General features: G+C 51.3%; 10 protein-coding genes across 10 annotated transcripts; 8 read left to right on the top strand and 2 right to left on the bottom strand.

Annotated features, from left to right (window-relative positions):
* Window positions 1–237: 237 nt before the first annotated feature.
* On the top strand, window positions 238–1,868 carry BJX67DRAFT_91098 (MDR family NADP-dependent oxidoreductase). Its single transcript, XM_071035613.1, has one exon. It carries the CDS (start codon window positions 496–498, stop codon window positions 1,528–1,530), a length of 1,035 nt encoding a protein of 344 aa, XP_070890864.1. The 5' UTR covers window positions 238–495; the 3' UTR covers window positions 1,531–1,868.
* BJX67DRAFT_340879 (CybS family protein) lies at window positions 1,856–3,000 on the top strand. Its single transcript, XM_071027835.1, has 5 exons — window positions 1,856–2,163; window positions 2,281–2,298; window positions 2,471–2,537; window positions 2,594–2,713; window positions 2,768–3,000. The coding sequence occupies exons 1-5, from the start codon at window positions 2,031–2,033 to the stop codon at window positions 2,931–2,933; spliced, it is 504 nt and encodes a 167-aa protein (XP_070890863.1). The 5' UTR covers window positions 1,856–2,030; the 3' UTR covers window positions 2,934–3,000.
* Window positions 2,979–4,479, bottom strand: BJX67DRAFT_91083 (nucleotide diphosphatase). Its single transcript, XM_071035612.1, has one exon. The coding sequence runs from the start codon at window positions 4,029–4,031 to the stop codon at window positions 3,201–3,203; it is 831 nt and encodes a 276-aa protein (XP_070890862.1). The 5' UTR covers window positions 4,032–4,479; the 3' UTR covers window positions 2,979–3,200.
* Window positions 4,480–4,991: 512 nt separating this feature from the next.
* On the bottom strand, window positions 4,992–5,405 carry BJX67DRAFT_376736 (uncharacterized protein; the record flags this gene model as incomplete). Its single annotated transcript, XM_071031941.1, has 1 exon — window positions 4,992–5,405. The coding sequence occupies one exon, from the start codon at window positions 5,403–5,405 to the stop codon at window positions 4,992–4,994; it is 414 nt and encodes a 137-aa protein (XP_070890861.1).
* A 272-nt stretch (window positions 5,406–5,677) lies between these two features.
* Window positions 5,678–7,432, top strand: BJX67DRAFT_340876 (uncharacterized protein). The gene is made up of 2 exons (XM_071027834.1): window positions 5,678–6,251; window positions 6,315–7,432. Exons 1-2 carry the CDS (start codon window positions 6,131–6,133, stop codon window positions 6,956–6,958), a joined length of 765 nt encoding a protein of 254 aa, XP_070890860.1. The 5' UTR covers window positions 5,678–6,130; the 3' UTR covers window positions 6,959–7,432.
* Window positions 7,433–8,747: 1,315 nt separating this feature from the next.
* On the top strand, window positions 8,748–11,242 carry BJX67DRAFT_376734 (uncharacterized protein; the record flags this gene model as incomplete). The annotated part of the gene is made up of 5 exons (XM_071031940.1): window positions 8,748–8,823; window positions 8,916–9,020; window positions 9,074–9,200; window positions 9,255–11,010; window positions 11,078–11,242. The coding sequence occupies 5 exons, from the start codon at window positions 8,748–8,750 to the stop codon at window positions 11,240–11,242; spliced, it is 2,229 nt and encodes a 742-aa protein (XP_070890859.1).
* Window positions 11,243–12,169: 927 nt separating this feature from the next.
* On the top strand, window positions 12,170–13,449 carry BJX67DRAFT_340874 (uncharacterized protein). The gene is made up of 2 exons (XM_071027833.1): window positions 12,170–12,964; window positions 13,022–13,449. The coding sequence occupies exons 1-2, from the start codon at window positions 12,677–12,679 to the stop codon at window positions 13,220–13,222; spliced, it is 489 nt and encodes a 162-aa protein (XP_070890858.1). The 5' UTR covers window positions 12,170–12,676; the 3' UTR covers window positions 13,223–13,449.
* Window positions 13,450–13,492: 43 nt separating this feature from the next.
* BJX67DRAFT_90587 (uncharacterized protein) lies at window positions 13,493–14,111 on the top strand. Its single transcript, XM_071035610.1, has one exon. It carries the CDS (start codon window positions 13,621–13,623, stop codon window positions 13,951–13,953), a length of 333 nt encoding a protein of 110 aa, XP_070890857.1. The 5' UTR covers window positions 13,493–13,620; the 3' UTR covers window positions 13,954–14,111.
* A 6-nt stretch (window positions 14,112–14,117) lies between these two features.
* Window positions 14,118–16,568, top strand: BJX67DRAFT_90603 (multicopper oxidase). The gene is made up of 3 exons (XM_071035611.1): window positions 14,118–14,548; window positions 14,627–15,101; window positions 15,162–16,568. The coding sequence occupies exons 1-3, from the start codon at window positions 14,269–14,271 to the stop codon at window positions 16,237–16,239; spliced, it is 1,833 nt and encodes a 610-aa protein (XP_070890856.1). The 5' UTR covers window positions 14,118–14,268; the 3' UTR covers window positions 16,240–16,568.
* Window positions 16,548–19,085, top strand: BJX67DRAFT_90503 (Zn(II)2Cys6 transcription factor). The gene is made up of 3 exons (XM_071035607.1): window positions 16,548–17,650; window positions 17,699–17,842; window positions 17,891–19,085. The coding sequence occupies exons 1-3, from the start codon at window positions 16,898–16,900 to the stop codon at window positions 18,758–18,760; spliced, it is 1,767 nt and encodes a 588-aa protein (XP_070890855.1). The 5' UTR covers window positions 16,548–16,897; the 3' UTR covers window positions 18,761–19,085.
* Window positions 19,086–19,394: the final 309 nt, after the last annotated feature.

The raw sequence follows: 19,394 nt of genomic DNA, 5'->3' as shown, positions 1-19,394 counted from the left end.
CAATCGTCCCAGTTTTTCAAAGTGACCTCACCACCAAGCAGTGTTTGACGCTACCTTTTCGAGTCCTCGATCCTTTTCAGCAATAGCCCCGAGCATTAAATGGGGTTCATCCTCGGTTGTTCTGCCCAGAAAGTGTCTTCTTGCCGCACCATCACGCAACCAAGGGCCCGTTCGCCGAGTGGTCCGCCGTTTTATGTCGGCTGGTTGAGCATTATCTCGAAAACCAAGTGCCACAACCCCGTTTTCGGAAACTACCTTGGCATAACCGCAGGAAACGAAGTGCTGGGCCTTCTCGAGAAGTTTCTCCGAGTGGAATCGCTGCTTTATAATCTGTAGTCCCCAGTTATTTTGGTTCTGCCCCGCTCCATACTTGAGCATCCATCGGAGGCTATAAATTCCCGGGTCAATGGTAGGTACGCCGGGCTGATATCATTAATTGCCTTTATTTGTCTGACCTACACTGTCCTCCTTCGATTCATATTCTTTACCTTCACAATGACGACGAACAAAGCTCTTATTTTCAAGAAGATCCCTCAAGGCTATCCTGTGCCTGGGGAGGACCTTGTAATCGAACCTGTATCTTATGACGCAAACACTTCTGCGCCAGCAGACGGCGTCTTCCTGCAGTCGCTTTACACCAGCTTCGATCCCTACATGCGAGGTCGCATGCGCAGCCCCGAGGTCAAGTCTTATTCCCCTGCCTTCGCCCTCAACAAGCCTATTGAAAGCGCAACAATTGCCAAGGTTGTCCGATCCAACAATGCTTCCTACAAGGAAGGCGACCTTGTCATTGGGCGTCTCCCCATCCAAGGTTATATCTCGCTAGGCGCAGGTGAATTGTCCCGCATCCGTCCTCTCGAAAACCCGCTCGAAATCAAGGACATCCGTGTCTTCCTTGGTGCATTAGGCATGCCCGGCCTGACAGCCTACTCCTCACTTTACGAGATCGGCAAGCCAAAGAAGGGCGAAACGATTTTTGTCTCCGCGGCCAGTGGTGCGGTTGGACAGCTTGTCGGACAATTGGCCAAGCACGAAGGCCTCAAAGTGATCGGAAGCGTGGGCTCAGACGAAAAGCTCGACTACATTGTCAAGGACCTTGGTTTTGACGGTGGTTTCAACTATAAGAACGAGAAGCCTGCAGACGCGCTGGCTCGGTTGGCCCCCGATGGCATTGATATCTATTACGAGAACGTTGGAGGCGAACACATGGAGGCAGCGCTGGACTCCCTCAAGGACTTTGGTAGAGTCGTTGTCTGTGGTCTCATCTCCCAGTACAACACGGCTCCATACCCTATCAAAAACATTTCCAATGTGCTCACCAAGCGCCTCACTATGCGCGGATTCATCGTCGGTGACGCGGGAATGGGCGATAAATATACCAAGGAACATCAGGAGAATGTGCAGAAGTGGATCAAGGAGGGTTCATTCAAGTCTCTCATCCACGAAACGGAGGGAATTGACAACGCTGCCGAAGGGTTAGTGGGCATTTTCTATGGGAAGAACAAGGGAAAGGCTGTCTTGAAGCTTTGATTGGCAATGACAATCATGATGGACCAGGATGTATGTTATTAGGAACAGTTCTTGAGGATCGTTGCTCGTCATGCGCAAAAATGTTTGCAGCTTCCTGTCCCTCGGCATTTGAAGAATGATGCGAGCGCATGGGTTTGGAGTGCAGAACCCATTGTCAGGACGGCTCAGCACATAACCGATGGCATATCAATCGAAATTGTAGTGTTTTCAGAGTTTTGCGAGAGGAAGAATTGCTCCTCCCTCCCCTACAGAAGCCAATAACTTTTTGATCTCGTGCATTCACTTCCATTGCCGACCGTCGGCCAAACTCGGCTGGGCGGAGAAAGCCGACCAATCACCTGATCCGTAATGTGATGACAACGTCCCGAGCGGATTCCCGAGGCTCATCCAGCGGAAATTCAACTTCAGTCTGTGCCTTCTGAAGCGACCGTCTGTGTTTGCTGGTACGCTCAATCGCGGATAGAAGCCCTCCGTACGTTGTGAATATCAAGCTCGTCACAATGGCTTCTCTTATGCGTCGACCTTGCCTCTCTGCCCTCCGGACGCCGCTTGCGACCAGGAATGTCGCTGGCGTAACCCAGGTCGTGGCTTTCCACGCCTCCGCGAGGAGACAGATTCTGCCCCCCGAGCCTCGTGAGTGAACCCGATATCAATTATCCTTTCTGGGTTTATGGATTGAGGAGAATTCGAAGCGGCGCAGACGGACCTATGTATACAGAATGGAGAAGGATGCTAACGCACTTGATACAGAAACCATTCAAGGAACGAGTACGTGACAACCCCAGGACTACCTACCCTTTGCGATAAAAGGACACGCGAATGAACAGAAGAGAAGCCTGGATGCCAATAAATTAAAGATGCGGACAGCGGGACGTCCTGGATATCAACACAGGGGTCGATCGCCATTTTCGAGATAGATATTAACCAGGTTTCCGCTCAGTGAACGACCCGGCTCCTATCCCGACGCCTCACCCCTCGCACGGTAGCTACCACTGGACATTCGAGAGGTTCGTCGTGGATTTTACCAATCCCACTTTGTAGCTATACTAATGCCGTTGAATAGACTCGTTTGCGTTGGTCTCGTCCCAGTTACTATTGCTCCTTTCGCCGCCGGCACCCTGAACCCTGTCATGGATGCTGTACTCTGCTCGCTTCTCGTTCTTCACTCTCACGTTGGATTCCAGTATGCTATCCGAGAATTTCAAAGCTGCCACGCCGAAATCTAACACTTTCGCAGGGCCTCCATCATCGATTACTTCCCCTCCCGCCGCGTTCCTAAGACCGCCTCATTTCTCAACTGGCTTCTTCGTGGCCTCACCCTCACCACCGCTATCGGTCTGTACGAGTTCGAGACAAACGACGTCGGCGTGACGGAGGCTATTAAGCGGATCTGGAAAGCATAGACGGAGTATTTGATTTCCTTCTCTTACCCTTTTCTTTTGTTTTCCAGCTTATATCAGAAGGTTTTTTATGTTAGGATGTCTACCGATGTATATCCTTTGTTTTCCCTCGGTAGGCCAGCTCAGGGGATAGATCTCGCTCTGGCTGAGCACAAAATGTCATGGTTCCCAAATGATGAATGTAACGTTCCACTGGGTATGTCCGACTACTAGCCGGATGTCTATACCATACCCACCGGCTTCTAGAGAGGGCACTTAAAAGCCATAAACTCACTCATCCTCCTCATCCCCATCTCCCTCCCCGCCAGACGGCAACCGATCATCATCATCCGCCCTCTCCATGACCTTTTCAATAACCTTCAACGTCGTCTTCAAAGGTAGCCCAATAACGTTATCATAACTCCCTTCGATCTTCTCCACCAAAATTGACCCCAGCCCCTGCATCCCATAACCCCCCGCCTTATCCACACCTTCCCTCGTCCTCACATAAGCCAATATCAAATCATCCGTCACCTCCGAATCAAACCTTACATTCGTCTCCTCGATCGCCGTCTCGATCGCATACCCCGGATCCCGCGCACTGCTCAGGGGGGACATGGCCACAATAGCCGTGTACACTTTATGGTCCCTCGCATCTCGGAGACTCTTCAGCATGGCGAGATGATGTGCCTCGGAGCGCGGTTTCTCAAGGATAGCACCCGACTGCGTGTTGACGACGATCGTATCCGCCGCGAGGATGAGCGCGGGCTCACCCTTCTCCTCATTCACGATCTCGCGCGTGTACACGGATTCCGCCTTCTTGGTTGCTGTTGCGAGGACGTATTCGAAGGGTTGCAGGGAGTGCGGGAGGTCTTCGGCGAAGTCGGAGGGGATGATTTCGACATTTGGGAGACCGAGGTAGGAGATTATTTGGCGGCGGCGAGGGGAAGAGGACGCGAGGATTACGCGCTTGGTGCGGAGGGAGATGAGTGTTGGGAGGGGGAGGGGTGGTGGAGGGGGAAGCTGGCGTTTCGGGGTTGTTGATGTTGCGGTTTCGTAGGCTGGGGGGAGGTCGGTGTCGGATGCGGCTGTGGAGAGGAGGGGTTCTTTTTTATCGGACATGATGTTCTTCTGAGCGCTTGCTTGTCTTGAATATCTTTAGAATGTGTATTTGCTGAATTCCGTGATCAATTGGGCTTGAAGAAGGGGTAGAGGGGCGGATAGATCTTCGTACTCCGACACGAGTCATCTGGAGATCGGTGGGCGGTGAGCCCTGGCATTGAGGAACGGATGCAGGTGTGAGACCGGGGTTGCCATGATCACAACTTCGAGACGAGAGCTGGCTGAGAAGTGGCTGCGCTAGTTAGAGTGTGGCACAATATTCTTGGGTACAGAGAGCTGGCGACTCCTTAAGGCACCTGTTTTCAGGATGTGCACCAACATCCAACCCCTCTGAGGCATGACAACGCAGGGGTTGATATGATAATCTGAACATTTTTCGTTAGATATAAAGCTATAGTATATGGGTTTGCTAATACTAATATGTCTGAGTACATGTTACATATTCCGAGTGGCATTGTAGTAATCAATACCGGATATCAATCCGAGGAGTATTCCGTCGCAGAGTTCGTCAAGATAAGAGCAAGTCCTCTGGAGAGCCATCTGGCTAGACTAACAAAGATAGAGCACACGCAGAGCCACTTCAATTTCTCGTAGATACGACAAAGCTCCAATTCACCCAAAGATGTCTGATATCATATCCGTACGCCTGAACGCCAAGTCATCGAAGATCCTTTGCGTGAAGTGTATTCAAGATAAAGGAGTACCTCACCGTACTCAGTACGCCGGGAAGAAGAAAAATTGCCGCAGAGGTGCGTTGAATGGTTGTACGCCTTCCTCAGGAGGGAGGATCCACGCCACCCAAGCCCACACGAATCAAGCGCCCCAAGTGGTGTTGCAGTGTGTTTCGCGCGCAATTATGATCGTCAGGAATGGAAGAGTGAATCTGAAACCAGCAGCTAAAGTTTAAAAACTTCACACTGTCGGACCTCGGCATCAGAGTCCCGAGAGAACAAAACACCATCAAGGTCGCATATCCTCGCTAATGCGACCACCTCTGCGTTCGATCTCGGCAATGAGCTCCTTACGTTCTTGGATCTTGAGGTGGATAAAGTCCACGGTCTTCTTTAGCACGATGCTCTCGCTGCGGCCTTGGCCCTCAAGGCCAGGAACGAGCTCTGTGAGGCGATCAAAGCCTTCACGGATTGCAGCGCGCCGTTTTTGCTCAGAGGCAATATGATTGTTCTTCTTTTCCTGCTCCGTCAAACGAGGTTTGTCCCTATCACCGCCAGCGCCTCCTTGTCGAGACGAGTTGGTGGGTGTGGATGAAGAGCGATCATGTCGGTCGTCGGTATTTGCAGTTGCGCTTGCCGCTGTGGGGGAATATGAAGGTTCGGATGAGGTTGATGCTAGGATGGGAGGCTGCGCAGAAGGCATGTTGCCTGGCCTCTTCTTTGAACGAGGGGATGTTGAGAAAGCGAGTGTTCGGGAAAGAGGGGCAAGTCGTGTGTGTGACCGTGAGGGTACCAATGGAAATCACAGCTAGAGGGGGGCAGAACACGAATAAATAGGTAAAAGGATAAAGCAGAGGAGGAGAGAGCGAGGGAGTTGGAAGGGAATATAAGAAGAGGAGGAGGAAGAGGAAGAAGTGCAGCTGGAACGAAGGCTTTGGCGAGCCCAGACAAGCCATCGCAAATCCTCCAGATTTAGGCCATTTTAGCGTGCGGAGAGTCGACTCGTCCCAGTCCCAGATCAACCCACTCCCTGTCCACCTGCAATTTAATTTTCAAACGACGAGTCCACCCCTGGATCGATCTTAGCTAATTATTCGGATGCTTCCGGGACCCTTCCAACCGCCAAGAGCAGACCAAAATCTGGGAGATGGTCCAGCTGGGGGTATCCCCCAGTCTTGGCTGCTTCACGTCATCGATTTGGCCTCTTGCCTGAGAATCATGCCATTTAGCTTGGAGAAACTGCTTCCCCCAGTTCCCCAAGATTATGCCTTATGTTCCGCCGTAGGTATACTTCGTCGGTGTTGCGGAGCAATTTATCACCTTTTTGCCCACAAACAACTACTATGACCTCACCTTCCCATACTACGCTCCGGGACCACTTCTGATCAAGAGCCTTGAACTGCCCAACCTTCCCTTCCAAGAAACAGTATGGATGAACACGAACCTCTACACGGCTCTTGTCTATGTGGACGAAACGAATATCTCATTCGGATCCCTGACAATGTGACTGATCACGCCCATGTCTACTTCGATACAGGGCGTGATAACCGTACGTTCAACTCTCCCTGTCAAGAGGCTTCCCTTTCCATACTAAACCTGGTTCAACGTCTAGGAAGGTCGTATGGTACACCACTTACCGCATGGTTAAGAGTTCCCCTAAGCTGGTACCAATCGCATACTCAGTCCTACTTCCCAGACGAAACGCATGGGACCATCCGTCGCATCTTCTCCCCGCCACATGCACCACACACCCAGAGAGTCTTTTGTGGATTCTGTGGGTCGCCGCTCACCTACTGGAGTGAGGAACCTAAAGGGGAGGCCGAGTTTATGTCCGTGACTATCGGCAGTTTGTACGGTGACGACCAGCGGCTCTTAGAGGATCTAGATCTTCTTCCGCGGTGGGAGAGTCCTGAAGAGTCGACACCAGAGCGGGACGATATCACTCCAGCCACGAATGCATTTAAGTCTCCGTCGTCAACCCTCGCTCCGTCTACGGCATCTGAATCAGGTCTCGCGCGGACTTACAGACATGGAACGGCAGGAGGAATTCCTTGGTTTGAAGAAATGATTGAAGGAAGTGGGTTAGGAAGGCTGATGAAAACAAGGCGCGGCGTGGGAGTGAGCGATGGTCAGTGGACCACTATCGAATGGGAAGTCAGCGAATGGACAAACACAGGTTCGGAAACCGAAGTCTCCTCGGCGCAGGCTGTAGGGAAAAGGAAGCGTGGGGATGGTGCAGGTATGGATGATGCTTAACTCTCTCAGAAGTTGAGAGAATCTAGGCATTCTGGGCATTGAAAATGGCAGGATTAATACCAGGGCCCCGTCTCCGCTCGAGCCCTATATCCCTTCCAGGAAAGTATCCTGGAAACCCGACTAGGCAAATGATGGGACTGCTACAGTGAATTTTTAGAAATCTAAAGTATTTTATGTGGCCAAATATGGTTTTCACTGCGCTACAAGAGAGAGACGCCTTTACACATAGTGCGGATTAAGTGGCGTCTGAGTGATGCAGTTCTTCCAGGTTCAAAGGTTCACCAGCCCGATTTCCTAAAGAGGTATCGCTTCGATTGGGGAGTGAAGCAGCCTTTAGAGGATAAACACTAAAATAACAATTTTTCCTATTTCCTTTGATTCTTAAATAGTCTTCTGTTCTTTCTTTAACTCTCTATTATCATCGATCCTTACAGTTTATCTCATATCCTTCTGAATTAATTACGGATATCTAGAACTTACATCGACAAGTATACCCCGGGAGGAAACCATCCCTTCTCCTAGGAGGACGGTTCTGTATGTCTACTCTTAGTCGTCCTACTAAGCCAAAGAGCAGTAACAAGGTATTGGCATTAGACTAACATCGGGGCGGAAGCACAGTTCTTTCCATTAGTTGATCCGCAACGCAGCCTCATATTTACACCAACGAGAGTAATGGGGAAGCAGACCCTACGTCCCAGAATGGGTTCGTGTGTACCAGCCGCTACTGGAAAGCTTCGGGCTGCCCTAGGCAATATAGTCCAGCGTATGAAGCGTTTTATTGAACCAGACGACCTTCCATCACTTCTATCTTGGCGCCCAAGTTTAGGCCGCAGATCTTCTCAGTGTGAGGCTTCGAAGAACAAAGATGAGCCCAGTCAAATAGATTTACGCCGTTGCGAGTTAAATATCCGCACCAGTGCAAAGTGCACTCCTGGTCCGCGGGGCGCCAAAACGAAAGCTATCAGAAGAGGAGGATACCATAGGCGCCATAAGCGGGCCATGAAGGGAATCAACTTTCCGGGAATGAGATACCGAAGGCAGTGGAGCGAGGCCGTCAAAAGCGCCAGGAGGGCGAGGGCAATTCGCGCCCTTCATGCTTGTGTCAAGGCTCTCACAGTGAATCCTTATGAGCCAAAGATATTGTACCCTCTTCATGGTCTATATCCCAGGCAAGATTCGCTGACTGTAAGGCGCTCAAGGATATGCCTCTCTCTTGTCTGGAAATCTCTTGTCTGGAAACTGGATCTCATAAAATTTCGATACGGCAATGGTCGTCCAAGTCCCGAGTGGGAAGCGTACGTAACTTCGAGGTCCTCTAGAAGTCTGGATAGATACTTACTTCCATGTATAGGTCGGGAAAATGATACCAGTGGATCTCTGTCGCCGTGTCAGCCGTCCAAGCCCTGTTGAAAGGACATCTGCCTCCCCGAGTGACAGATTGAGCATGGAGGCCTGGCCGCAATCCAGTGCCATATTAGTGAATGGGGATAATCTACGATGTGCGTCTTTGCTGCCCCCCAGTCAATGCCGAGCCTATTTACAGAGCAACACAAACTCACTATTAGGCAAAGGCCACGAACTTGAATGCATATCTGTCTTTGAGCAGGCACTGCACCCTTCTCCTCTTTTTTCACCTCCTCCTAACACGTTCTCTTCCCACCCTCATTCCAATACCCACACTGAAGATAGTGTATCAAACGCCCATATTGAGACCCCTTTCGAGGTTACCATTGCGCCCTTGAAAATCAACAAGCTATCCCCAGCAGTGGGCTCTTCCACTCAGGACGCTATGGTCGACCATAAACACACAACCAGCGGCGAGAAAAACGGCAGCTCTGATGGAAATCGTGAAAGCACTGTCGAAGGTATCTTCCCACTCCAGCTTCTCCAAAGCCGTATCAAACGGCCAGTCTACTTCCCTACATGCAGACCTTAAAAGGCTAATGCTTACGAACAGGAACCGCAACCCAGACTCTTCAGCATGTAAACCCTCCCTCTCTTTCCGTCCAAACGAGCCCCACTAGTCACGTATCCCTGGGCCAAGCTGGCCAAAATAGTCCAGGTAATGCTCTTCGCAGTCGTTCTTTCTGCAAATTACCACTGACACCAGCACAGACTCACCACAGACCGGTAGTGCATCGCAGAGCTCCGCGGCCAAGGAAAGCCCGAAGCCTCGTCCTCCGCCAAAGGACAACGCAGATTCTGCAGGCTCACGTATACCTCGAGGAATTGGCTTAAAACAGTCAGTAAATACTTCTTCCCAAAAGGGAAGTCGGTGTCCTCCTGATATTCGCAGCTCTATCCCAGTCGCAGTCAAGAGGCGAAGTGCGGAGCAGCTGAGCGTTGCGCTGCAGGGAAAGCAGAGTGGACCTTCCCCTAGTGGTGGACGGGTTACCGAGAAGCCTCGTGGGCCACGTCCGAAGCCATCCACAGAGCAGACTAGCCTTGTTATACCGGATCCAGGTAACGCAGGAGACCAAGCATCAGATCCACGCCCTGCATCTGTGTCTTCATCATCTGCTAGTAGCTGGGATTTCGGCGATGGCGATGAACTTGAGAGACCCATAACCGTCTTCACTGGTGAGTACCGCACTCGTGTACTCCCAATTCCAGGGAACCAAGCTGCTGGTCCTACACTGAGGATTGCTGCTTCAGCAGACGACATAATCATGGGAAGCCCCAGTCGCGAGTCTCCTAACTACGCTGTTACCCAGAGAACCAATCCTACCAGGGTTAAATACCTGGACAAGCTACTCCCGAGTACACCGAAAGATTCTGGCAGTCTGAAAGGCGATATTCCATTGTTAGACTCCAATAAGAGCGAAGGAAGCAGCCAAAAGGACACCCCAGTCACCCGGAACTTCTGTCGTCCGCAGCTTTCCCTTGACAGTCTCCCGAAGAGGGATATCAGCAACAAGGAGATGTCGATATCAAGGAAGCCAGTCAAAGGATCCAGCCTTGGGCGTCTTTTCTCACCTAGCCTGAAAAGCTTGCAGTCTGACACCGAGCCTCTTGTGCCAAAAATACCGGACCAGTACTGTTCCGACCAAGAGACCGGTCTGCACCAGGCCCCTAGCAAAGTCGTGCAGCCGGAAACCCCAGAGAAACCTGCATCCGAAGCAAAAGATACACCACTCAGCGCCGAGGCGAATATTACTACGACGCCTGCGACTGTAATTAGAACAGGTGTCGTCCAGTCGCATCCACCCCGCACTTCTTCCCTTCGAGCGATTTCCGACTTCCCTAATGATTCTGCAACGAAGCTACCTCGGAAGCCAGCCACGAACCTGAAACGAAATGTCACCTTCAATGATATCGTGCCACTAGGCACTAGGAAAGAGCAGATAACCCCAGACGGCGACAGACCCAGGCTTCCCGAATCTAGAAGCAATCACATTCTGGACAGCTTCCGCAACATCTTCAGATCTCGGACCGGTGTCGCAGAAAAGGAACGAGTCAAGAAGGAGGGTGAAGCCCCAGAGCTGACAAACGAAAATCAGACTCCTCAGAGTGGGCAAGGCCATACTGATCCCGAGACAAGCGTGAAGGCAAAGCCCAAACACCCCAGACTCCCTAGCGGAGTAAGCTGGAACAAAAGCTCCCGTAACCCTAAAACCGCAGATGTGCCGCCCACCACCCCTACTCCGTCAGTCCCCCGCCTACTGGCGCCCTCGAACCGGCATACTGAGAGCAATACACCTTCATTTGCCCGTCCCACTAAGTCTACACGTACAAAGGCTGCTTCTGGTCTGAGAAGCCCGTCTTCAATCACTCCCGATATTCACCCTCGCAGGACTCATATCCGCACCGCGTCGACTGGAAGTCCTCAGCGTTTGGCCCTGGGCCCAAGACGTGCAACCAGTAATCTATTGGCATTCTCTGCTCAAAAGAGGTCTAATCAGCCTCCCGTGCCCGAGAAGACGGCGGTAGCTTCAAGTGAGTCGACTGACAGCCTGCCTAAGAACCTCGAAGCTGCCCGCAACCGCCTTGAAATGCTCTGCAAAAAGGTCGGGGAAGCCACTAATCCACTCGAGAGGGATAGGCATATTCGTGTAAGCACTTCCGTTTTCTTTCAATATTCCATTATAAGCATACCGATTTATTAACGTTTGTCTTTAGCTCGCGCTCACCCTGCAGCAACAACTCGGTGATTACCAGAGTATCGAAAAGGTTGCTTTAGAAGCTGAGGCGGCAGCAAAAATAAAGCAACTGGAGAGAAAGGCTGCGGAAGATTGCCTCAACACAACTCTGGCCGAAGCCCATGCCCAGCTTGATCAGGATTAAAGGTGAGGCTAACAACGATCCCATCAGATTCTGCTCTCAATGGGCAAGTCGCTTACAACCTGAGATGCAGCTCACTTACACTTCTCTTCCGGTCCGTCTGGACGGCGCAATCCAATGTTTTGAGTCATACTTCTTTACCTTTCTGGACTTCGGCATCGGCATTTTGATTTCAGCCTTTCTTCGAGTTCCAGAATCTGGGGAACCATCGGCAGGAATTTACTCATGCCTAACAACAAAACAAACAAAAACAGTTGAAAACAAGAAAAGAGCAACAAAAAAAAAGTCGAATATCAATCCAGTTTTTGCGAAATCCCTTCTCTCTTGACCTCACCTTGAGGAATACATATCGTGCTGCTGGTCGACCTGAACAACCCTCAGCTTCGAGTATCACGCCTGACCTTCCTTCAACTTCCGCCTCAGAACCCGACAGCATTGGTTGGCGCAATTGGTCCGGCAGCGAATGATGGATAGACTGCTCACTGGGACAGCGGAGAAGACGATTGTGGGCAAACACGGAATCCATATCTGACACAGCTTTCATCGTTCCTTACTAGCTGATTGTTTCAGATCTTTCCTCATGCCAGGCGTGGGGAACAAAGAAGAACGAAAAAAGAACAAAAACATGTGAAACCCAGAAAATGTCAATAAAAAAAGCTTCAAGCACCTTAGCTAGATACCTTATCTCTTAATGCATATGTCTGAGTCAAGAATCATCCAGTTGGTCCAGAGGAGCTCATGGTGAGATCGGCAAGTTTCTCGCAGCGAAACGATCCTCAGTATTGGATCTATTCAGAAGTACGAGGACGGTTCCTTTGTATGCATGCATTCAAACGCCATGTCAGGGCATACGGAGGTTTTCTTTGACCTTGCAGACCGCCATGTGGCTATAAAGGAACCTGGTGATCTGAAATTGAACGAGGCATTGATGAAGGGGTATGTATAAAGAAGCGAAATAGAGATAAAAGCACACAAAACAATGTTAGATATCTTCGACAAGTAGACTAGATATTTAAATCCTCAACCTTTCAGCACGCGACGGACTTGTGTTTCTGGTTTCTGCTTAGAAGAAAGTCAACAAGAGACGTGCCTGCGTTATTTGAGCGAGTTTACCACAACTGTTTACTGCGATCCGTCTTCCGTCTTCGGCTTCAACCTTTCCTCCTACTAGTAATCTTCAGCCGAATTACCGTCCACTGAGCCCAAAATGGCACGCGGGTACAGATACCAGAAAAGTTCCGTAAGTAGACGCTGCTGACATTTGCCCCATCCGGCGACTCCGAATGAGACAGCTGTGTTGGATGCGCTTGATGAACTATCAGCGACTGACTTGTGTTTGGCTAGAACGGCGCCCCGTTCAACGCGCAGAACGCTTCAAAGAAGAAGAAGAGCTATCCGCCGCGAAACCAGGCTGCTTCCTTCAACGCCCAGCGGGACATGGGCTCATTCGACGGCAGCGCAAACTGGCGCTTCGAGTCCGGCCCGCCTCCGTTCTGGGGTTGGCAACATCGTCCCGGCCGATGGTTCAGCTATTATGATGGCCCCAGTCAGAGGCCCTTCAAATCCGCTCCTCCACCTTTGCCCCACGAACCTGCAGGGCCGGAGTCCTTCTACCCTCTGCCCTTCTTAATGGATAGGGCGCTCGGCAGCCAGTTCAGGCATGGGTATCCAGACTACGACAACAGACTGTTCTTAGACGAATATCGGTTCCCTGGCCCTCATCAGGTAAGATATCTCCCCAGACTCTGAGAGAACTCGCTGCTGATCATGCTCGTCCTGGAGATCTACCAGCCACCCCACCTCGAAGGGGAAAACCATGTACCGTCCGAGAATGTCTGCGAATCGGAGGACAAACCTGAGGCCCAAAGCAAGAAGCTCCGTGGAGAGGCACCTGAGTTCGTTCCACGTTCAAGATTTGCCGCGGAGGAGGAACCCAAAGCGAAGGTGAAGGAGCCCTGCTGGCTTGTTGTCAGCAGCCAATGATGCTTCTGCGAAAATCCAAAACCCCTTCACTATGAGCTGGGCCTGGCTGGCTTCAGGCCACGTACCGGATTCGCTCACATCTGAATCTTCTTTTTGCGTTTCTTCTTTTCGTCTCTTCCCTGGGGGTACTGAATGAGGGTCTTGGCGTTGTCGTTGTCGAATGAGTTTCTCAGTGATTGTACTCCAAAGTAGTCTTTTCGCACTAAAAATAAAAGGATATGGTGGCTTTGAAAGCCCAGCCTTAAACCAAGCCATAAACAGTTGCATCCACCGCTCTGCCACGAAAGCCAAGCTTTGGCTTGTCAAGTGGATCCCAAAGAATCGACGCCCAGCACTGATCCTGCCTCCACCCTTCACTTTGCTTGTTGTCTGGCGTCAGCTTTCTTGGATTTGATTTCATGCCCTTGCGCCCCATGTCACTTGAGGGTTTACTCTTACTTTTCGCAGCTCGCTACGGACGGATCCCTCATACCCGCAAGCCTGATGGGAGAAACAACAGGATGAAGAGAGAGCCTCAGGAAGCGAGAAGGCAAAATGTCGTGCTCAGGAACTATCGGCAGCCAATGGTCGATAAGTTGAGCATCCCTTTTTCAGAACGGCATTCGACTGTGGACCTCTTGGTCGCCCCCAACACACGAGACTGGCTGTGGGCCCGCCATGAGGGAGCTGAATGTTGTTCACGACCAACACAGCCTTATGATGTCTCATGCGAGCGGCTCTTCGGTTCCTAAAATAACCTGTCATTGGCCCTTCTCTTGCAATCCTTCATTTGCCGAGTGGACGCCTGAGTTCTAGGGATTTCGATCTCCATGAAAGGAAATAATCGATCGCCAAATATCCCGACGCCCAACTCCTCCACTACGATACCAATGAAACAAGCTGGCGAATCATGACGGTGCTACTCCTGAGAAAGGCTGCGAAGTTAACCAACACAGCCCAGATGCATGTTGAAGGCGCAAACAACTCGAATATTTATCTGAAGATGAGGCCGCCCCGAACTTCTGGTTTGTTATACTTCCAGATCAGTCTCCAAAACCTTCTGCAGCATGGGTCTTATTCGCCCGGTGTTGGCAGGTTTGCCAGCCCTTCTACTCTGTCTTGTGTCTTTTGTTTCCGGCTATGGTGAACATGTCAAGGGCAGTGGGAACACAGTTTCCTTTCAGGTCACGTTAACATGGGCGGATTGGCAACCGGCTGGGATTTCTCGAAAGATGATTCTCGCCAACGGCCAGTTCCCAGCGCCACCGTTGGAATTAGAGCAGGGAGATGATGTCGAATTCCTGGTTATCAACGAGCTCCCATTTTCTACCGCCGTTCACTTCCATGGTATGGAATGAGCTCCCCTCCCCCTTTCGGGGGCTTGCCTACCTTGAGTCTCGTGGACGCTAACCCTTTGCCTGCCAGGGATCGAGCAACAAAACACGCCCTGGTCCGACGGTGTGCCGGGTCTCTCACAAAAACCAATTCCGCCTGGAAGTTCATTTCTATACAAATGGCGAGCAACGAACTACGGAAGTTATTTCTACCATGCGCATAGACGAGGTCAACAAGAAGATGGCCTGTATGGAGCAATCCATATCCAGCCTGATGCTTCCATCGAAAAGCCCTTTTCGATCATCGCAGACGACCAGCAAGATCTTCGTGCCATGGAAAACGCTGAGCGCAACTCAGCGCCAATCTTCCTGTCAGATGTGCGCAAGCTAACCGCAGAAGAATTATGGGAAGCGGAGGTAGCCATGGGACGCGATGCATTCTGCGCGAATGCCCTGCTTGTCAACGGCAAGGGAACAGTGAGCTGCCTGGGACGGCAGACAATCGACCAATTCACCACCGATGCGCAAAAAGCGGTTTTGGGAAATCAGAGACTAACTGATATAGGGTATGGTCCAGGGCCCCGGAAAACAGCATATTAGGGTTACTGATGCTGATGATTCGGCAGATGCCTCCCGCCTACGAACGCCGTGGCACAAGGAAACCACCCGCACAATATTAGCGCCATTCCTCCGTCAGTTTTCGATGGTTGTACTCCATCCAATGGTTTAATAGAACGGCTCTATCCGAACGCAGCGGAGCGGTACGTCAGCTACGATCTGATAAGTGCCGCAATTATCTCAACAATCACGTTTGCCATTGACGAACATCCCATGTATGTTTATGCGATCGATGGGCAATACATTGAACCGACGCTTGTCGACGCGATTACCATCACCAATGGAGCGCGATACTCCGTGCTAGTTAAGTTGGATAAACCGGCAGGGGATTATACTATTCGCGTGGCGAATTTCGGCGTCAATCAGCTCATAAACGGCACTGCGCTCCTGACATACCACAACGGCGCTGGGATACAACAACACCCCTCGGTGCCGTCAATTGACATTGCTGGAGCGCCCTCATCACCTGAATACACGGTTTTGAACGAGTCAGCCATTGTTCCGTACCCTCCTCAAGATGTGTCCCAGGTACAAGCCGCTCAAACGCATGTACTCAAGATCAGCCGCTACGGTCAGTCATATCTCTGGACTTTGGGAAACACAAGTTTTCCTCTAGCCCTAGAAGACGCGTCGCCACTGCTCTTTAACCCCACAGCCGGGAAAAAGGACCTCACAGTCAGTACCCGCAATGGCACCTGGGTCGATCTAGTTTTCGACGTCGATGACGACCTCCAGCCTCCTCATCCTATCCATAAACACTCCAATAAGTTCTTTGTGATTGGCCAAGGAGAAGGGAAATGGAACTACTCCTCTGTGACCGAAGCCATGAGATATATTCCCGAAAACTTCAATTTCGAAACCCCTCAGATCCGGGATACCTTTGTCACCCCTCCAGCTACGACAGGGCCGACGTGGCTCGCGCTTCGGTACCATGTCATCAATCCTGGAGCGTTCCTCCTCCATTGTCATGTTCAAGTCCATCTCAATGGGGGCATGGCTTTGGCATTGTTAGACGGGATCGACGAATGGCCTGAGATCCCAGAGGAATATCAACCATACGACGCATCCACACTGGAGAAACGATAGACGAGACTTGCGCTCCGAGTAACCTACCCCGCATTCCGACTCCCTGCCCTCAGGCGAAAGCCGAGGGACACTTACTGACAACCTTCACGCAATGATCCACGACATTCTGTAAATATTTGTTTTACTTACTTGTATATCGCGTCTCTAATATCATGATACATAATTGCCTCTTCTAATTTTTTCGTTCCTCTTTGTGTGACGCGAAAGTTCGTGACTGTGGCAAGAATTGTGCAACCCAGACGGTGGCTGAGTCAGTCAGGGGTGTGCGTGTCTTCTCCGCTTCAGAGCAGACCGAAAAATCCTCAGACCTCGGAAAAGGACTCAACTCCAGGCTCCCTTCGACTTCTTCTCGTTAGAACTTGAATTCTCGGAGATAAAGACGCTCGGCCGCCGCATTGAGCCTCTGTGAAGCGGGGATCCTGGCCGCTCCTTCATGAACCAGCTCGGCTGATCTTCGCGCCCAATCTCAGCGACAAGCGGCTAGTGTCTGCGGCTAAATCATCCCTCCTCAGTGGTTCGCACTGCTTACCCTTTCTTGTGAACCTCTCTCACAACTGCCCATCTGCATCGTCCCACGACGCAGCTGTGACCCGTGCTCCCTCCCCCGAATATCTCGGCGGATCGTGTGCGGCTGGGCCCCGCCCACCCCTAGATCAAGATGGTTTTCTGCGGCAAGCCAAGTAAAGGCTGCGGCGAGTGCCGATCCCGCAAGATCCGATGTGATCAGGGTCGACCGACCTGTTCCCAATGCGCCAAGGGCAAACGGACCTGTCCCGGCTACCGAGATGAATTGTCTCTGATGTTCCGTGACGAAAGTCAACAGGTCGTCCGAAAGGCAAAGACCGGCGCCTCGAGCCGACGGGCCAAGAAAGCAGCATCCAGGCGACCTTCTCCCCCCGCCTCGGAGTCACACAGCAGCAACACCGATAGTCCAGACCTCTCGTCCATCGGGAAGGCAAGCACGCCGACCTCGTCACCGTTGGTGAGCCTCGGCAGCGATATTCTCGATTCTAATGAAGCGGAAGATGTGCAGCTCATCAACGGGGATCAATTACAACAGCAAGAGCTTCTTCATAAGCCGCGGAAGGTGCAGCCTTCCTGGAAACTGACAGTAGATGAAGCCGTCAACTACTTCCTCCGGCATAATGTGTGGCCGACGGGGATCTTCATGATGAACTTCGAGCCCAAGTCACCGGGCCTTGGAAATCTGAGTGAACAAGCGCAGATGGCAGCGCTTGTCTCTGTCGGGACGGCCATGTTGTCCCGCGTCCGGCGGTCGAAGGAACTGGAGCTCGCTGCGGAGCGAGAGTATGGGCATGCGCTGACACTTCTAACGCGCGCTGTCTGTAATGAGAAGGATTCTAGAGCCAACTCAACGTTGTCGGCAGTATTACTGTTAGCTATCTTTGAGGTAGGTTTCATCTGTGGCGCAGCAAATCCCAAGCTAAAAGCATGTCAGGTAATCACCAGTCGTTCGATCAAGAGCATCGAGAAGTGGACGAACCATATATATGGGGCGGCAGCCCTACTTGAGTTACGAGGGCCAGAACATCTGCAAAGCGAAGAAGGACTCAAGCTTTTTGTACAGCTGAGATTTCAGATTGTAGGTCTCATGTCGCCATTCTTCGTCGCCAGAACTGACCAGAAATAGATCATCAGTTGTCTCCAAAGAGGTATGCGAGTGCCAGGGTCGCTTTTAGAATGCTCAAAGATCGCAATGTATCTCCGGCCGCAAATTGACGCCTACTGCGATCGTCTAATATGCATAGCTGGAAAGCTCTCCAACCTAAGAGCAGATATCCACGGAAAAGTCTTGACGGATGCAAATGAAACTTTATCCGCTGCATACGCAATGGAAGCAGAGCTGTTAGCATGGGTTGCGGCTGGTCCGCCCGTTTTTCTATACACCACATACGAGTGTTCGTCGCTCGAGCAATGGGTCAGGATGTTTGGAAACAAACCTTTCCCGTACAACAACCAATACCATGTATACCGTGATCTTTGGATCTGTCACACATGGAACCAATACCGGTGCGCACGAATAATTGTCTGCGAGATCATCCTAAGTTGCCTTCGTCGACTCTCGGCCGTCTCGCCAACGATGGCCATGTCCAAGGAACTGCAGGGCCATTGCGCCCGGATTCGCAACGTTACGCGCGAGCTGGCAAGTGACATTTGCGCCAGCGCCGCTTTCCACCTCGGCGTGGAAGGCTCCCCTGCAGCGGCGTTTACAGTCCCCACAAATTACTGTTACGTCGGTGGAATGCTCCTTCTCTGGCCGCTGACTTTAGCCGGGGGTACGGAGCCAAAAGATCACCCGATTCGAAAATGGGTCCGCGACTGCCTGCGGCTTATCGGGCACAGTATCGGTATCGATCAGGCCCTAGCTCTCATCGATGTTCTGGAACAAGAAGCGGGGGTATTTGAAGGCTTAGAAGAGACTGAGTCAGGGGTAGTCTTTCGGTCGACTGCGGACGCGAGCATCCATAACCGCATATTGGTTGGGACATGGAGCGTATGATTTTCCTGGGTCAGAGGAAGCGAGTAACATTCGCAACGACAGGGCTGTGTATTGGTCTTTCCATGGGTTTGGAGACGGAGTTTGGTGGAATCGACTTTCTAGTTCGGCGTCCGGTCGCTGTCTTCCCAAGGGAGCCTCATAAATTTCATTTCACCGCAGATCACTTAGCGTCAAGGCTGAATCTGTCCAACATGGACACGAGGCTGAGTCCAAAGGCGCTTGCATTTTTGAGGGTCCAACGAGGCTGAAGGGAAGCCAATGGGGCCTGAGGCACCCCGGGCGCAATTCCGCTCCGCCACAGCAATTTCACACCCGTGGACCCATAGACACAGCCTTGTCCTTCCTCCCTTGGAACCAAACAATGAGAACACGATCAAAATTCACTACCCCTAGTAGACAAATAGATGCCATTCGTAGAGCCCTTGCACTCTGTAATTCTATCTTGGGACCCAAGCCCTCTTTGGAATCAGCGATACGAACCCCATATTCAAAAGGCAGACAATCAATATGCCTTGGACTTTTGTGGACAAGTATATAGACAGTGAAGAGTGGAGGCAAAATACACTCTTGCCATCCAAGGAAAGGCAAAGGGAAGACTTCAGTCACTATCAGCTCCAAACCATAGAAATTTTGC

This window comes from Aspergillus lucknowensis, assembly GCF_044049455.1.
Source record: "Aspergillus lucknowensis strain CBS 449.75 chromosome Unknown BJX67scaffold_2, whole genome shotgun sequence".
Classification (NCBI taxonomy): domain Eukaryota; kingdom Fungi; phylum Ascomycota; class Eurotiomycetes; order Eurotiales; family Aspergillaceae; genus Aspergillus; species Aspergillus lucknowensis.
Note: the sequence above shows the minus strand (reverse complement) of the source record. Positions and strands in the feature narration are given on the sequence as shown.

What these genes read in the sequence shown, in the direction of transcription:
- BJX67DRAFT_91098 (XM_071035613.1), top strand. Translation starts at nt 496, where the DNA reads ATGACGACGAACAAAGCTCTTATTTTCAAGAAGATCCCTCAAGGCTAT.
- BJX67DRAFT_340879 (XM_071027835.1), top strand. Translation starts at nt 2,031, where the DNA reads ATGGCTTCTCTTATGCGTCGACCTTGCCTCTCTGCCCTCCGGACGCCG. An exon ending in TACCACTGGACATTCGAGAG is followed by an intron (nt 2,538 to 2,593) that starts GTTCGTCGTGGA and finishes GCCGTTGAATAG; the next exon opens with ACTCGTTTGCGTTGGTCTCG. An exon ending in CACTCTCACGTTGGATTCCA is followed by an intron (nt 2,714 to 2,767) that starts GTATGCTATCCG and finishes ACACTTTCGCAG; the next exon opens with GGCCTCCATCATCGATTACT.
- BJX67DRAFT_91083 (XM_071035612.1), bottom strand. Translation starts at nt 4,031, where the DNA reads ATGTCCGATAAAAAAGAACCCCTCCTCTCCACAGCCGCATCCGACACC.
- BJX67DRAFT_340876 (XM_071027834.1), top strand. Translation starts at nt 6,131, where the DNA reads ATGGATGAACACGAACCTCTACACGGCTCTTGTCTATGTGGACGAAAC. An exon ending in CGATACAGGGCGTGATAACC is followed by an intron (nt 6,252 to 6,314) that starts GTACGTTCAACT and finishes TTCAACGTCTAG; the next exon opens with GAAGGTCGTATGGTACACCA.
- BJX67DRAFT_340874 (XM_071027833.1), top strand. Translation starts at nt 12,677, where the DNA reads ATGGGCTCATTCGACGGCAGCGCAAACTGGCGCTTCGAGTCCGGCCCG. An exon ending in GGTTCCCTGGCCCTCATCAG is followed by an intron (nt 12,965 to 13,021) that starts GTAAGATATCTC and finishes CTCGTCCTGGAG; the next exon opens with ATCTACCAGCCACCCCACCT.
- BJX67DRAFT_90587 (XM_071035610.1), top strand. Translation starts at nt 13,621, where the DNA reads ATGCCCTTGCGCCCCATGTCACTTGAGGGTTTACTCTTACTTTTCGCA.
- BJX67DRAFT_90603 (XM_071035611.1), top strand. Translation starts at nt 14,269, where the DNA reads ATGGGTCTTATTCGCCCGGTGTTGGCAGGTTTGCCAGCCCTTCTACTC. An exon ending in TACCGCCGTTCACTTCCATG is followed by an intron (nt 14,549 to 14,626) that starts GTATGGAATGAG and finishes TTTGCCTGCCAG; the next exon opens with GGATCGAGCAACAAAACACG. An exon ending in CAGAGACTAACTGATATAGG is followed by an intron (nt 15,102 to 15,161) that starts GTATGGTCCAGG and finishes ATGATTCGGCAG; the next exon opens with ATGCCTCCCGCCTACGAACG.
- BJX67DRAFT_90503 (XM_071035607.1), top strand. Translation starts at nt 16,898, where the DNA reads ATGGTTTTCTGCGGCAAGCCAAGTAAAGGCTGCGGCGAGTGCCGATCC. An exon ending in TACTGTTAGCTATCTTTGAG is followed by an intron (nt 17,651 to 17,698) that starts GTAGGTTTCATC and finishes AAAGCATGTCAG; the next exon opens with GTAATCACCAGTCGTTCGAT. An exon ending in TACAGCTGAGATTTCAGATT is followed by an intron (nt 17,843 to 17,890) that starts GTAGGTCTCATG and finishes GACCAGAAATAG; the next exon opens with ATCATCAGTTGTCTCCAAAG.